Source organism: Oncorhynchus kisutch, linkage group LG7, assembly GCF_002021735.2.
Source record: "Oncorhynchus kisutch isolate 150728-3 linkage group LG7, Okis_V2, whole genome shotgun sequence".
Taxonomy (NCBI): Eukaryota; Metazoa; Chordata; class Actinopteri; order Salmoniformes; family Salmonidae; genus Oncorhynchus; species Oncorhynchus kisutch.
In genome coordinates this window covers 32,953,414-32,967,307 of record NC_034180.2, presented here as the reverse complement: position 1 = coordinate 32,967,307, position 13,894 = coordinate 32,953,414, and the positions used below count along the sequence as shown (strand labels likewise).

Below are 13,894 nucleotides of genomic sequence, written 5' to 3'. Positions count from 1 at the left end.
CGTTTGGCATTTGCCAGAGAACACCAAGATTGGCCAATTCGCCACTGGCACCCTGTGCTCTTCACAGATGAAAGCAGGTTCACACTGAGCACGTGACAGATGCCGTGGAGAACGTTCTGCTGCCTGCAACATCCTCCAGCATGACCGGTTTGGCGGTGGATCAGTCATGGTGTGGGGTGGCATGTTTCGGGGGGCTGCAGAGCCCTCCATGTGCTCGCCAGAGGTAGCCTGACTGCCATTAGGTACCGAGATGAGATCCTCAGACCCCTTGTGAGACCATATGCTGGTGCGGTTGGCCCTGGGTTCCTCCTAATGCAAGATAATGCTATACCTCATGTGGCTGGAGTGTGTCAGCATTGATGCTATGGACTGGCCCGCCCGTTCCTCAGACCTGAATCCAATAGAGCACATCTGGGACATCATGTCTCGCTCCATCCACCAACGCCACGTTGCACCACAGACTGTTCAGGAGTTGGCGGATGCTTTAGTCCAGGTCTGGGAGGAGATCCCTCAGACCATCCGCCACCTCATCAGGAGCATGCCCAGGCGTTGTAGGGAGGTCATACAGGCACGTGGAGGCCACACACACTACTGAGCCTCATTTTGACTTGTTTTAAGGACATTACATCAAAGTTGGATCAGCCTGTAGTGTGGTTCTCCACTTTAATTTTGAGTGTGACTCCAAATCCAGACCTCCATGGGTTGATACATTTGATTTCCATTGATAATTTTTGTGTGATTTTGTTGTCAGCACATTCAACTATGTAAAGAAAAAAGTATTTAATAAGAATATTTCATTCATTCAGATCTAGGATGCGTTATTTTAGTGTTCCCTTTATTTTTTTGAGCAGTGTATTTAGCTTTGTTTGCAGTGTTTGGTTCAACATTGAATTCATTAGACCAAAATGGTTTGTGTTTTTTATTTTTTACATGAAGCATAAAACAAAGGTTCCTCTGTGAATGGTGGAAAGTTAGACAACTGTAACATCTTACACCCACTCAATTGCATAGGGTCAGATAAGCCATTGAAACAATGGATTGCAAAAATAAACACAGTATAGGCATAATATCAGCATCAAACAAACTGTATAAAATGCATATCCTATTCTAAAGGCACATTTTGTTTTATATTTTGTGCACAATTCATCACAACACAATCTTTGGTTTAAAGAGTATGCAAAAGCACTAGGGAATAGGGACATCTTTTTATCTTGCATGGACAAAGAAAATTCCACCAGTGTTGTACTGTATCAATAAACTGCAAACTAACCAAAAGAGTTGCAAGCTTATAAGCCATTGGTAAAGGATACTTAAAACCTTACATACACACACCACCTAGAGTAAAGAAATACACCAAATCTGAATATTACACTTTTCACAAATAGTGTAAAAAATAATGATTAAATGAATACTCAAAAACAGGAAAAATGTCATAGAAAAAAACACAGTATTACCATGAAGTTTACGAAGACAAGCTTTTCTCAAATTCTAGAACTGTTCTCATGACATTAAGTATTACAGAAGGAAGATTGCAATTTGATGGTTAATTTCCTCCACTTTAAATACTAGTTCAAACAAATTCAAGGTTATCATCTTAAGGCAATAAAAAGACAAGTGATTGTCTATAATGAATCAGTAGTTTGAAAAGTGAACCTCACATTTCACATGGCATTTTTGCAGATACAGTATAGCAAGCTGTTCATGAAAGACACAACATTGTAAATACTTAAATGTTAAAACTAAACACATCTTTGGTAAATTTAATATAAAATATACTATATCTGGTATATCTTTCTAAGGCTATATTCGATATGCCTTTTAGTTAGTATTTAGTATTTTGTTTAGAACAGCATCACATATGAAGAACATTGGTAGGTTATCAAAAATAGGGCTCAGGGCTTTCCAGAGGAATGAGCAAAAAACGCAGTACTTTAAATTCACATTGGTTTTAATAACCACAAGAAATAACTGCAAGATAAAACAGGAGGATATATATATCAAAAACAATGGAAGAACACCAAACGGTCTTCTCTCTACAGTAAGCTGTGCCCATTTGTGATCATCAATTAAAATGTGGGACAAAACGCAATCCTAGACCTCAGTTGACAGTAGTCAGTCAGTGACAACATTATCATTACTACCAAAGTATTTACTCATATTTCACATTAGCCTACATAACACTGCAAGAAGTTGGTTGCTTAATGTTGAATCAAGCCAAGATGTCAGTCTGTCTGTGTCCAGATCACAGCAGATCAGTTGCTGTAGGCCTTTTCCTGTCACTGTCACTTAATTATAACTTACAACATGAAAGTGTTCATACAGGGTATCTCTCATGTATATTTATACATTATCATGCAGATTGGATTATATCGAAGAAATATGATGTAACGCAATGTGAAAAGAAGCGAGACCTCTCTTGCAAGTGGATGAGGTCAGTGGGCATCCATTAATCAGCTAGCTGTTCCTAGTTAAGGAGAACACAATTGACTCTCAGACTATTCATCCCTTTAGTAATTTCTTAAACCTACTTCTCCCTGCCGTTCACCAATGGAACTGGCTTGCTAACATATTCCTCTTCTCAATATGGCCAAGCCACTCCATCTACAGGACCTGTTTGGATGGACTTAACTGCACAGAGCCACCACCACTCACTGCATAGTATAGCACAGATTCCGTTTTTTTTTTTCACGGATTTGCCCCATCAGATCTGTCCCCGTCATGATTGGAGGCTCCTCCCTGTCCCTCCACAGGCCTGTGACCGGATTGGTGGTTGCAGTTATTTTCAGTTCCTGCCTCTCGCAGGGTCAGACGGTTGATTGCTGTCCAGAGTCTCTCGTTCTCTTTGAGCTGATCACTGAACTGTTATCATAGAGAACAACACTTGATAACATTTATCTGTCTGCATAGCAATGGAGTTGAGCGGTTTTACAGAATAGGGACTCGACTCGGTGTTACTACACAACTTTGCTCACAGGTGCTAGATAGTCTGTAGTGAGTAACGCTTACCTGCTTCTGTAACAACTGGATGGTTGCCTCTTGACGACTGACTGTCTCTCGCAACTGTAAAAGAAAATAGCAACTGTAACAGCATAAGACTGCACCAGACAGTAGTCTGGGAACATATCGCAGCTGCTCGTGTTTGTTCTGTGTGTCTCTGTAGTTGTTGCGGTATGTTCACAGACTACTGTCTGGTGCAGTCTTGTGCTGTTACAATGTGTGTAAGGGCTTATCTTGCACATACCTGTGCTACCTCACTGCTTCCTCTGCAGCAAGTTTGCGCCTCCCCTTTCTTACAGGCTCCTGCCTCCTCAAACCCATTGACCCTGTCACAGCCCATACGAGCAGTCTAAAGAAACAACACTTGGTTAGGTTGAGGCATTGGCATGGGGATGTAGTCAAGTATCGAGGATCCAGACATGCGGTGGGCATTACCGGGAGCTCTTTCTCAGTGGCGGCAGCAGCGGCTGCAGCCTTCAGCTCCTGCAGCTCCTCGTAAGGCAGTGTAACGCTCTCAGGGAAAGAAGGAGCCACTGGGCCAGGCATGGAGCCTCTGAAATCCTCTGGCATCGGGATGAACTCTGCATCCTGGAGCTCCTGTTAGGGAAGATGGACAGGGAGGGACATAAACAACATTCAGTGGCCATAACCCTCTCTGTTTTGGCTTTCATTATGCTTTGTGGTTTTGATTACAAACCTTGCGCAGCCAGAAGGGGCAGGAGCTGTCGCCGGTCTGGTTCGTTATAGACATCATGGAGGTCTCGATGCGTCGCTCGTCTGTGTCGGCCTCCTTAGTGCCCCCCAGGCCCCCTTCACGCAGCCCTGTCTCTGAGCCTGGCTCACTCTCCAGATCCACAGTTGTGGTAGAGGCTTGGCCTAGCCCTTAGTGTGCACCGACAAACACCAGGACACACCACATGGTCAGTACATTACCATACTGGTATAAAAGTTTGTATATGTTCACATTGTGAATGTAATGTAACCAGGGAGGGAGGGATAATGTAACCAGAGAGACCATGGCCATCTTACTTACCACAGCCAATTGAAAGTCCACTGCTGTTTGAGCGTATAGTTTTAGAATTGAGAACCTTTTCTGAAACAGAGAACAGAATCCATCAATCTCAACTGTATTTTTCAACAAATGATTAGCTAGTGTTAGAACAGAAGTAAGTGGCTAGTGGCTAACCCATGATGAGAATGGTGTGCCAGCCGCGACAGGAGAGGTCTGGCACATGGTGGAGGGAGCCGAAAATGGGTCGTGGTAAAGCAGGGCAAACCTCCGAGCCAAAGCCCTTGTCAGCAGGCATTCCCAGGCGTCCATTTCCTGCGTTTCCCCAGGCAAAGATCTGATTGTCTGAAAGGATCAGAGAGAAATAATCTATTGGTCCACAGATAATTTGCCAATATCCATCCTTCCAGCACCAGGAAACAGGAATCCTGTTCCTGAGGTGCTACCAGTATTCTCCATAATTTTGAGTCCTACTCATGTAGGTCAGAGGACTCCCAGCTAACAGAATAAAGCAAGAAAAAAAGCTGGATAGAGTGCATTCGGAAAGTATTCAGACCACTTGACTTTTTCCACATTTTGTTACGTTACAGCCTTATTCTAAAATGGATAAACATGTTTTTTTCCCAAATTAATCTACACACAATACCCCAAAATGACAAAGCAAAAACAGGTTTTTAAACATTTTTTCAAATGTATTAAAAATAAAAAACAGATACCTTATTTACATAAGTATTTAGACCCTTTGCTATGTGGCTCGAAAATTGAGCTCAGGTGCATCCTGTTCCAATTGATCATCCTTGATGTTTCTACAACTTGATTGGAGTCCACCTGTGGTAAATTTAATGAGTTGAAAATGTACACACCTGTCTATACAGTTGACAGTGCATGTCAGAGCGAAAACCAAGACATGAGGTCGAAGGAATTGTCCATAGAGCTCCGAGACAAGATTGTGTCGAGGCACAGATCTTGAGAAGTGTACAAATGTCTGCAGCATTGAAGGTCCCAAGAACACAGTGGCCTCCATAATTCTTAAAAAGTTTGGAACAACCAAGACTCTTCCTAGAGCTGGCAGCCCGGCAAAACTGAGCAATCGGGGGAGAAGAGCCTTGGTCAGGGAGGTGACCCAAGAATCCGATGGTCACTCTGACAGAGCTCTAGAGTTCCTCTGTGGAGATGGGAGAACCTTCCAGAAGGACAACCATCTTTGCAGCACTACCAATGAGGCCTTTATGGTAGAGAGGCCAGACGGAAGCTACTCCTCAGTAAAAGGCACATGACAGCCCGCTTGGAGTTTACCAAAAGGCACCTAAAGAACTCTCAGACTATGACAAACAAGATTCTCTGGTGATGAAACCTAAATGGAACTCTGGCACCATCCCTACAGTGAAGCATGGTGGTGGCAGCATCATGCTGTTTGGATGTTTTTCAGCTGCAGGAACTGGGAGACTAGTCAGGATCGAGGGAAAGATGAACGGAGCAAAGTACAGAGAGATCCTTGATGAAAAGTTGCTCCAGAGTGCTTAGAACCTCAGACTGGGACGGAGGTTCACCTTCAAACAGGACAACGACCCTAAGCAGACATCCAAGACAACGCAGGAGTGGCTTCGGGACATGTCTCTGAATGTCCTTGAGTGGCCCAGCCAGAGCCCGGACTTGAACCTGATCCAAAATCTCTGGAGACCTGAAAATAGTTGTGCAGCGATGCTCCCCAGCCATCCTGACAGGTTTTGAGAAGAGAAGAATGCAGAGAAGAATGGGAGAAACTCCCCAAATACAGGTGTGCCAAACTTGTAGGGTTTATGCTCTGTACCAAAGGTACTTCAACAATGTACAGAGTAAAGGGTCTGAATACTTACATAAATGTGATATTTTTATACATTTGCTAAAATATCTTTGTCATTATGGGGTATTGTGTGTAGATTGATGAGGAAAAGCTGTTTGATCCATTTTTGAATAAGGCTGTAAAGTAACAAAATGTGGAAAAAGTCAATGCACTGTAAACACTGAACAGTATATGACAACAACATGCTGCAACAGAGAATGTTCAAGTTTAGTTGTGTTTCTGACCCTTCGTGGCTGCGATGGTGAATCCATCTCCACAAGACACTTTGCTGACCACCTTCCCCCCGAAAGACCCCAACAGCAGCTGGACACCCTGGTGCTTCTTGAAGTCCTTTACACCCAGCTGACCATACTTGTTGCACCCAAAGGTCATCAGCCGCCCACGTTCTGCAATGTCAGAGTTCAATCAGAACCATGTTTTGACATAAAAATCAATATACTTCCCACCTAGCTATCTTAAGATGAATGCACTAACTGTAAGTCACTCTGGATAAGAGCGTCTGCTAAATGACTAAAATGTTTAAAAAATATATATAATCATTGGGTGCTCAAGGAAAGAGACAGGAGAGAGTCTGGTCGCTGTACCGTCAATGGCAGCAGTGTGAGTCTTCCCAGCTGAAATGATTTGGATCTTATACCTGGCCAGCTGCTTGACCAGAGTGAGTGTGGTGGTGTATGGAATCCCCTGGTAGGCCTGACATTGGAAAAGGAGGAAAACTTAAATTCTCCACCATTACTGGTGTTATTCCTTATTTTAAAGGAATGAGAAGAGCCTGTGAGTGGATCTTGGTATGAGGAATGTGGTGCTGTACCTCTCCAGGAAGGTTTTTGAGGCCAGAGACTCCCAGGTTCAGACCCAGCTTGTTCAGATCGTTGTTCCCACAGGCCAGGACTTTGCCAGACTCTGTCAGGAAAAAGGTTCCGTCAAGGCCACAGGACACGGATGAGATAATGGCTCCTTTGGGGATCTCCACCTGTGAACGCCAGACGATACACAACATTATGCTTCCTACTGATTTAAACAGTGGACTCAAACACTTTTCCATTCATTTGTCTCGACAATAAAATTGAGACGTCATTGCCCCTTTCTCCATAAGCATATTTACATGATATGTGTTCAAGCTCTCTGCTGAAAAAGAAAGGGCAGGATCTTACTTGCATGGGTGAGTTAAAGTCATCCTCACAGTCCAGGCCAAGACGCCCTGAGGAAAATAACTTAAATGAATTATGTTCCGCATCATCTTAGCGCCATCTACTGGCCAAGATAAGGGGGGACAACGGAAAGGATATGGAGCTTGAGAGAGGCATTGTGGTAGACATGAAGTACTACCTTGTTGGTCAGTATCAATGCTCTGGTACATACCATGCTCTCCACAGCCCCAGGAGTAGAGATCTCCACTGTGGGTCAGCACAACCACATGGTTGTCCCCACAGGACACCTGCCTGACAGGTCGCTCCTCAAAGAAATCCAACAGCACGGGCTCTAGCACCTCCATGCCCTGCTCGTTCTCCACTCCGATACAGCCATAGTAGTCAGAACCAAACATGTACATCTGGTCCTCATCTGAAACCAAACACATCAACAGCATGTCGTCAAACAAGACCAAATTGTATTGTATGACACAGGGTTGCAAATTGCTGTCTGAATTGTTTATCTCTGTTGTTAAAAAACAACAACAGAGCCCTCCCATTGTAAACATCCTATTCTACTGGCACAGAAGTAGTGCTCCACACAGACACACAACTCACCAGTGACACAGGCGGTGAAATCTGCTCCACACGCGACCTGACGGATGGCCTTTCCCTGGAGCCTCTCCACTTTGCGTGGCTGCCGGTACGAGGCCTGGTCTCCATGGCCCAGCTGGCCCACCATCTTGGCCCCGCCTTGGACACTCTAAAATGGAAGCAGGACATCAAAGAGCACATGTTTAATCAACAAAAACAACTTTAAAGTTCTTGTAATGTATTTTCTGCCTTGGACTTAAAGGAACAGCATGGTACTCACAGCCCAAGTGTACAGCTCTTTCTCCACGGTAACCACAGCAAAGTGGGTCTCCCCTGCACAAACATGCTGGGCACCGCTGCCTCCTTTAAAGGCATCCAGTTTCTGGGGTGTGAACTTTCCCCCTCCCCAGAAATACACCTCCCTAGAGCGTGTTGTCACTACAGCAACAGGGCTCTCAGTCACAGTGCTCAACCTATAGACAAGTCACAAAATATCTTAATTCAACAAAATCATCTTACAAATACCACATTTACATGATTAGGTGAGAATGTGTTCAACATACTTTGGTTTTTTCATTGCTGAGTTCAGCAAGGCAACTCTGTCCTCAAGCTCCCTGAAACAAAAAGAGGTTGTTTACACAATGAAAACAGCAGTTTTGATGACGTCTCTACACCTATTTGAACAATCACACAATCTTCTCAATCTTTCAGACATCCCACCACATTCTCTCCCCCATTCACCAGACTCACTGCTTGCGGCAGGAGATGATTGGCTGGTCCAGAATCTCCTCAGCAGTGGGTCTCTTTTCTGGATCCTTCAAATCAATGTATCTTACATTACATTACCATCCATCACACATATTTCTCCATGTAGAAAATGTGTGGTAATATCGTACATCAACTGATTCCCTACATACAATGTATGCTTAGGGTGATGCTACATTCTATCGCACTGACGATGACAGCCATGAAAGACTGAAATGACAGTATACCGTACACATTGCTGACGGGTTCCTCACCTGATCTAAGCATTCGTACACCAGCTTGATCAGCGCCGAGGAATACACATCAGAGTTGACCTCCATGGTCCAGTTTCCCTGCACTATCTTCACACACAGGTTCAGCGGATTCTACATGGACACAAGCAGCAACAGTCAACCGGAAATGCATTAAAGTGACATCAACAGAGCATAATGAGCCAATGCCGTGTATTTAACATTAGAACAAATGATAATAGCAGGCAAATGTGTATCAATTAGACAATGGGGGTAAAAGATAAGCAGGGCACATACCGTAGCATCAAATGTTCTGGTCAGAGTTAAGACTTCAAAAATGACACAGCCCATAGCCCAGATGTCTGATTTGAAGTTGTACTTCACACCTTGACACAGTTCAGGAGACATGTAGTATGGGGTTCCTACACACTAGATTTATACAGGAAAATGCACAAAAAATTAACTTAGATGTTATCTATACCTTACACAAAACTAAATGTGAATATGCACAAAACACTTGTAAATAAAAATAGCTTGAGTGAGTCCTAATCAAAGAATTGCAAAACTATGGGTATGACAAATATGCACAGTAAAACATTCAATTGTTCTGACAAAATATTTCATATTCCCAAGGATTCTAAAAGGGCATTGCAATGAAAGCAATTTATATTCAAAGCAGCAGACATGCGGAGCCTCATAATATACTCTATGACATATGCTCTCACAACAGACAATTAGCTGCACACTCGCTGCTGCCTTTTCTGACAACTGCCTCCATCATACAGAAGTCATGTCCCTGTGGCAGAGTGAACATGAATTTATGAAGCTGACTACAGATACAGCAGTCTTAGGTACACTCAGGGAGAGACATGTAGACCATGCCCACAAAGGGACAGAACAACCACACTGCTCTCAGGACTTGATTTGGTTGAGTGCTCAGTCTGCCCACCAAATCTGTTAACTGAATGTGATCAGCATACACTCCGTAATAGCTCTGTAATAAGCTCTGTAGTAACTATAATGGCTGTGAGTTCTGAGATCTGCTTGGTCAACGTAAAACAGACCAGCGCAGCTTTCCAGGTTAATACTTCAATGTAACTTACAGTCTCAGCCATGGCAAACTGTGAGTCAAGCTTCTTAGCCAGCCCGTAATCACCCAACTTAATAAGGTTGGTTTTAGTTAGGAAGATATTCAGCGTCTTGATATCCCTTCAAGAGAAGAATAAAGTAGGTCAAAAAATAAAATAGTGACCAGATCAAACAATGGGGACTGTTGTATTAATAACCAACACAGCTTACATACAATACTCATAATCAAAGCATATTGTAGCACAATAAAGGAGTAAAGCCCGGACCCAACCCTGGTATTTACCGGTGCAGGATACCAGCCTTATGAATGTGAGCCACTGCAGAGGCGACTTGGTACAGGTACCATATGACAACCTGGGAGTATTTAAGATGTTTAAGATATTAAAAACTGGTGAGGAAAAGATTAATTTGAATGTTCACCATTGTTCCTAACTAGAGCAAAGTCAGAGCCATTATGTGTCATTATGTGTCAATACACTCTTACAACATGTTGGGTTTAATTTTCATACCTCCTCAGTGAAGAGTTTCCCCTTCTGTTGGTTGATTTTATCATAAAGATTTCCTCCTGAAATTCAAAAGACAGTTATTTTCTTCTATTGTTACTGTAAATGCCAGACAATTGGGGCAATCATATTTCAGTTGAGCCCATATCAATATCTTTATCCTATCACACAAAATATTATGTTGAATAAAGACATTTAATAATACATCTTTAATATCCCAAAAGTATTTCATACAAATACACCAACTCCAAGTGATAAGATTCTGCCATATCTCACCATTGCAGTATTCAAGCTCAATGAGAAGAGTGTCCTTGTCCATGAAATGGTTGAAGTAGGCTATGATGTTGTTGTGCTGTAGGATGGAGAGGATGCTGATCTCGTTTGTGACATCCTTACGCTCTTTATCTGAGAGGCAGTTCAAGTCCACCTCCTTCCACACCACCAGAGAGTTGTCCTGTAGATTGATAAGACAGGGAACAGACAGCGAAAGGTCAGTTCGAGATCAGAAAGACTTTCACTGTGAAGGCTAAAACAAACAACACTCTGAGAGACCTCAGGCAGCACAACTTTACTGCAATGGCCTCCTCAAAGTTAAACAAAATTAACTGCATTCCTTTTATTTTTCTAGTGTGCTACTGCTAATAGAAAATGTAATATGATAATAATAAGATAATAATAACAGATGCTAAAACAGGGTATATCCCTAATAATGTACTATACATGATGTAGGCTCTATTCAAACAAACTGTTATTTCGGCAAGTAAACTAAAGGGTTTAACCTTTACAAAAGGTTGTCGATTTCCTGCTGTTTTCATATAAATAAAAACCATGCTTTGTCCTTAAACATTGCTCTAGTTGTGCAAAGTTACGGGGATAACTTTTGTCAAATGGCTTGAGAATGTAATAAATCTTGCTCTCATGCAAGCATTTCCCACTGGGGTATGAAAACTAAAGTAGACTGTCTCAGAGGCTACTGGCCATGTTTGGTGAGAGATTCACACAGCATGCTGGGGAAGCTATTGTAGATCACTAATAAACAGGCCTAATAGGTCTTAACAAAACTGTGTGTGTGTGTGTGTGTGTGTGTGTGTGTGTGTGTGTGTGTGTGTGTGTGTGTGTGTGTGTGTGTGTGTGTGTGTGTGTGTGTGTGTGAACAACAGTGGCAGTGACACACACTAGCATATTCCTGGGATCTCTCCAATAATTATAGAAATAGATCTTGACCTGCTTACCTCTGTTCGTCTGTATAAGGTTGCTTCGCCAAATGCCCCTCTTCCAAGGATACGGATTGGAATGTAATGTAACTTTTCTTCCTCGCCGCTGTATACAGACGTCGATCGCCCACTGGCGACAGATTCACTCCCAGAATCTGAATATAGCGAGGCGTAATGCCTTTCGTAGTCTTCAAGTGACATTTTGAGTATAAGTAAAGCTCGCCAACTATTTACAAATTAATTTCGTAAACAAACTCGTAAAATATATTTCCTTAAAATCCAATTTGAGGGAGTAGAGTTCAAGCTAGGAGTAGGCTAGGCTGCTGCACAGAATATTAAGCAGCAGCAATAGCGTGCAACAGAGTTGCACAAGTGTTGTTGATTTGCTAGCTACAGTTACCAAGTTACCAGGAAATCTTTTGGCCTAGTCTCCTTCGAAACCTTTGGACGTTAACGTTAATGCGCAGTATTACAATAACCATCTCTCCTGATCTGATAATCGTTACTAAGTTGTCTACTGTCTACAGTTTACCCACTTTACTAACTTTACATTTAGGAAGCTGACAGTACCGCACACTAGACTGTGCCACAGCGCAATAAGGAGTCCATCTTTTCCATGTCCATGCATAGGCAAAGATGGAAAGGCGAAGCGAGAGGCTCAACTCCACCCAAAATCTGTCAGCGCAGGAATACAGCAATTATCAGACCAAGTCGGGATGTTTTTAATGGAAGTCTATGAGAGTGTCGAATTTCTTCAACAAAAAAAGTAATTGCTAATTTACTACGTGAGTCTTATTTGATCGAATATAAGTTTCGTAATGTTTAGGTTGTTACAAATGTACTGATATAAGTGGACGCACGTGCCATCCGGTAACTTTGATAAAAATATATTTTATATCGGTGTTTTCTCCGTTGTTCACACGCGTATGTCCCCTCTCATTGGCTAGAATGTTCACGCTTGAGCTCGCCCCTTCCGCCTGCCGTACGCATTTGCGAACATGTATTTCCATTGTCAGAGCGGTTAGTTGACTATCTTGACAATATAATGTGTTCTCTTTTACATAGGCTAGTACCCGGAAACACTCAAGTTAGTTATGCTGCGTTCATAATATGGTAATGGGTGAAAGTAAGGCGGGACGGTCCTGTATGGCGTCCCAGCAAAATAAATAGTGGAGGTACGCGGTACCGGTTAAACGTGAGCCTATCACAACATGCCCAAAAATCTATAGGCTACACCATAATTTAACATTACGGCATTTCAGGCCCATTAAAAATGTGCGAATTGACTCGAAACCAGGTGGTGGTATACGCACCAAATTGTGTTGTGGTTTGAGGAGAACACTTATATTTTGACACGGCAGAGATATTTGGCTGAGACGCTCCCGGACAAGGCGGAGATGAGTGCCTGGACAACAGAGGATGCATCAATTCAGGCTAGTGTAGGCCTAATGACAATCATAGAATGTTATTACAATATACTTAGGTCTTCTGTAACCGATATGTCTTTCCATTCATCAGTGCACTATTGGGGTTTGGGTGCTGATATTACTTTGTGAGTGGACGAATGTGCGCGGGTGGCCTACAGGAGCGCATTTGTTAAAACTTCTTATGGCTGCAGGGACAGTATTGAGTAGCTTGGATGAAAGGCGCCCAGAGTAAACGGCCTGCTCCTCAGTCCCAGTTGCTAATATATGCATATTATCATTATTAGTATTGGATAGAAAACACTCTGAAGTTTCTAAAACTGTTTGAATGATGTCTGTGAGTATAACAGAACTCATATGGCAGGCAAAAACCTGAGAAGAAATCCAAACAGGAAGTGGGAAATCTGAGGTTGGTCGATTTTCAACCCAGCCCCTATTAAATACACAGTGGGATATTGGTTATGTTGCACTTCCTAAGGCTTCCACTGGATGTCAACAATTTTTAGAAACTTGTTTGAGGATTCTACTGTGAAGTGGGGGCTCATAAGGGCTGTTTGAGCCAGGTGTCTGGCAGAGTGCCACAGGATCTGAGGCGCGGTCACAAGAGAGTTAGCTCTCGTTCCATTGCTTTTCTACAGACATAGGAATTCTACGGTTGAAACATTATTGATGTTTTATGTTAAAAACATCCTAAAGATTGATTCCATACATCGTTTGACATGTTTCTACGGACAGTAACGGAACTTTTGACATTTGTCTGCAACTAGGGAACGCGCTTCATGACTTTGGATTTGTTTACCAAACGTGCTAACAAAAGTAGCTCTTTGGACATAAATGATGGACATTATCGAACTAAATCAAACATTTAATGTGGAACTGGGATTCCTGGGAGTGCATTCTGATGAAGATCATCAAAGGTAAGTGAATATTTATAATGCTATTTCTGACTTCTGTTGACTACCCAATATGGCAGATATCTTTTTGGCTGCTTTGTTGTCTGAAAGCTGTACTCAGGTTATTGCATGGTTTGCTTTTTCCGTAAAGTTAAAAAAAAATCTGACACAGCGGTTGCATTAAGGAGAAGTGTATCTATATT

At 42.6% G+C, this 13,894-nt stretch overlaps 1 protein-coding gene across 1 annotated transcript; it reads right to left on the bottom strand.

The window, feature by feature from the left end:
- Positions 1-905: 905 nt before the first annotated feature.
- nek9 (NIMA related kinase 9) lies at positions 906-12,021 on the bottom strand. Its single transcript, XM_020488033.2, has 23 exons — positions 11,393-12,021; positions 10,437-10,614; positions 10,167-10,222; positions 9,941-10,011; positions 9,672-9,777; positions 8,866-8,997; positions 8,593-8,703; positions 8,324-8,388; positions 8,137-8,187; positions 7,854-8,046; positions 7,598-7,742; positions 7,212-7,412; positions 7,004-7,050; positions 6,661-6,822; positions 6,434-6,542; positions 6,074-6,235; positions 4,184-4,351; positions 4,031-4,090; positions 3,695-3,879; positions 3,433-3,594; positions 3,242-3,346; positions 3,007-3,060; positions 906-2,859 (listed from the first exon to the last, which is right to left on the bottom strand). The coding sequence occupies exons 1-23, from the start codon at positions 11,573-11,575 to the stop codon at positions 2,686-2,688; spliced, it is 2,880 nt and encodes a 959-aa protein (XP_020343622.1). The 5' UTR covers positions 11,576-12,021; the 3' UTR covers positions 906-2,685.
- Positions 12,022-13,894: the final 1,873 nt, after the last annotated feature.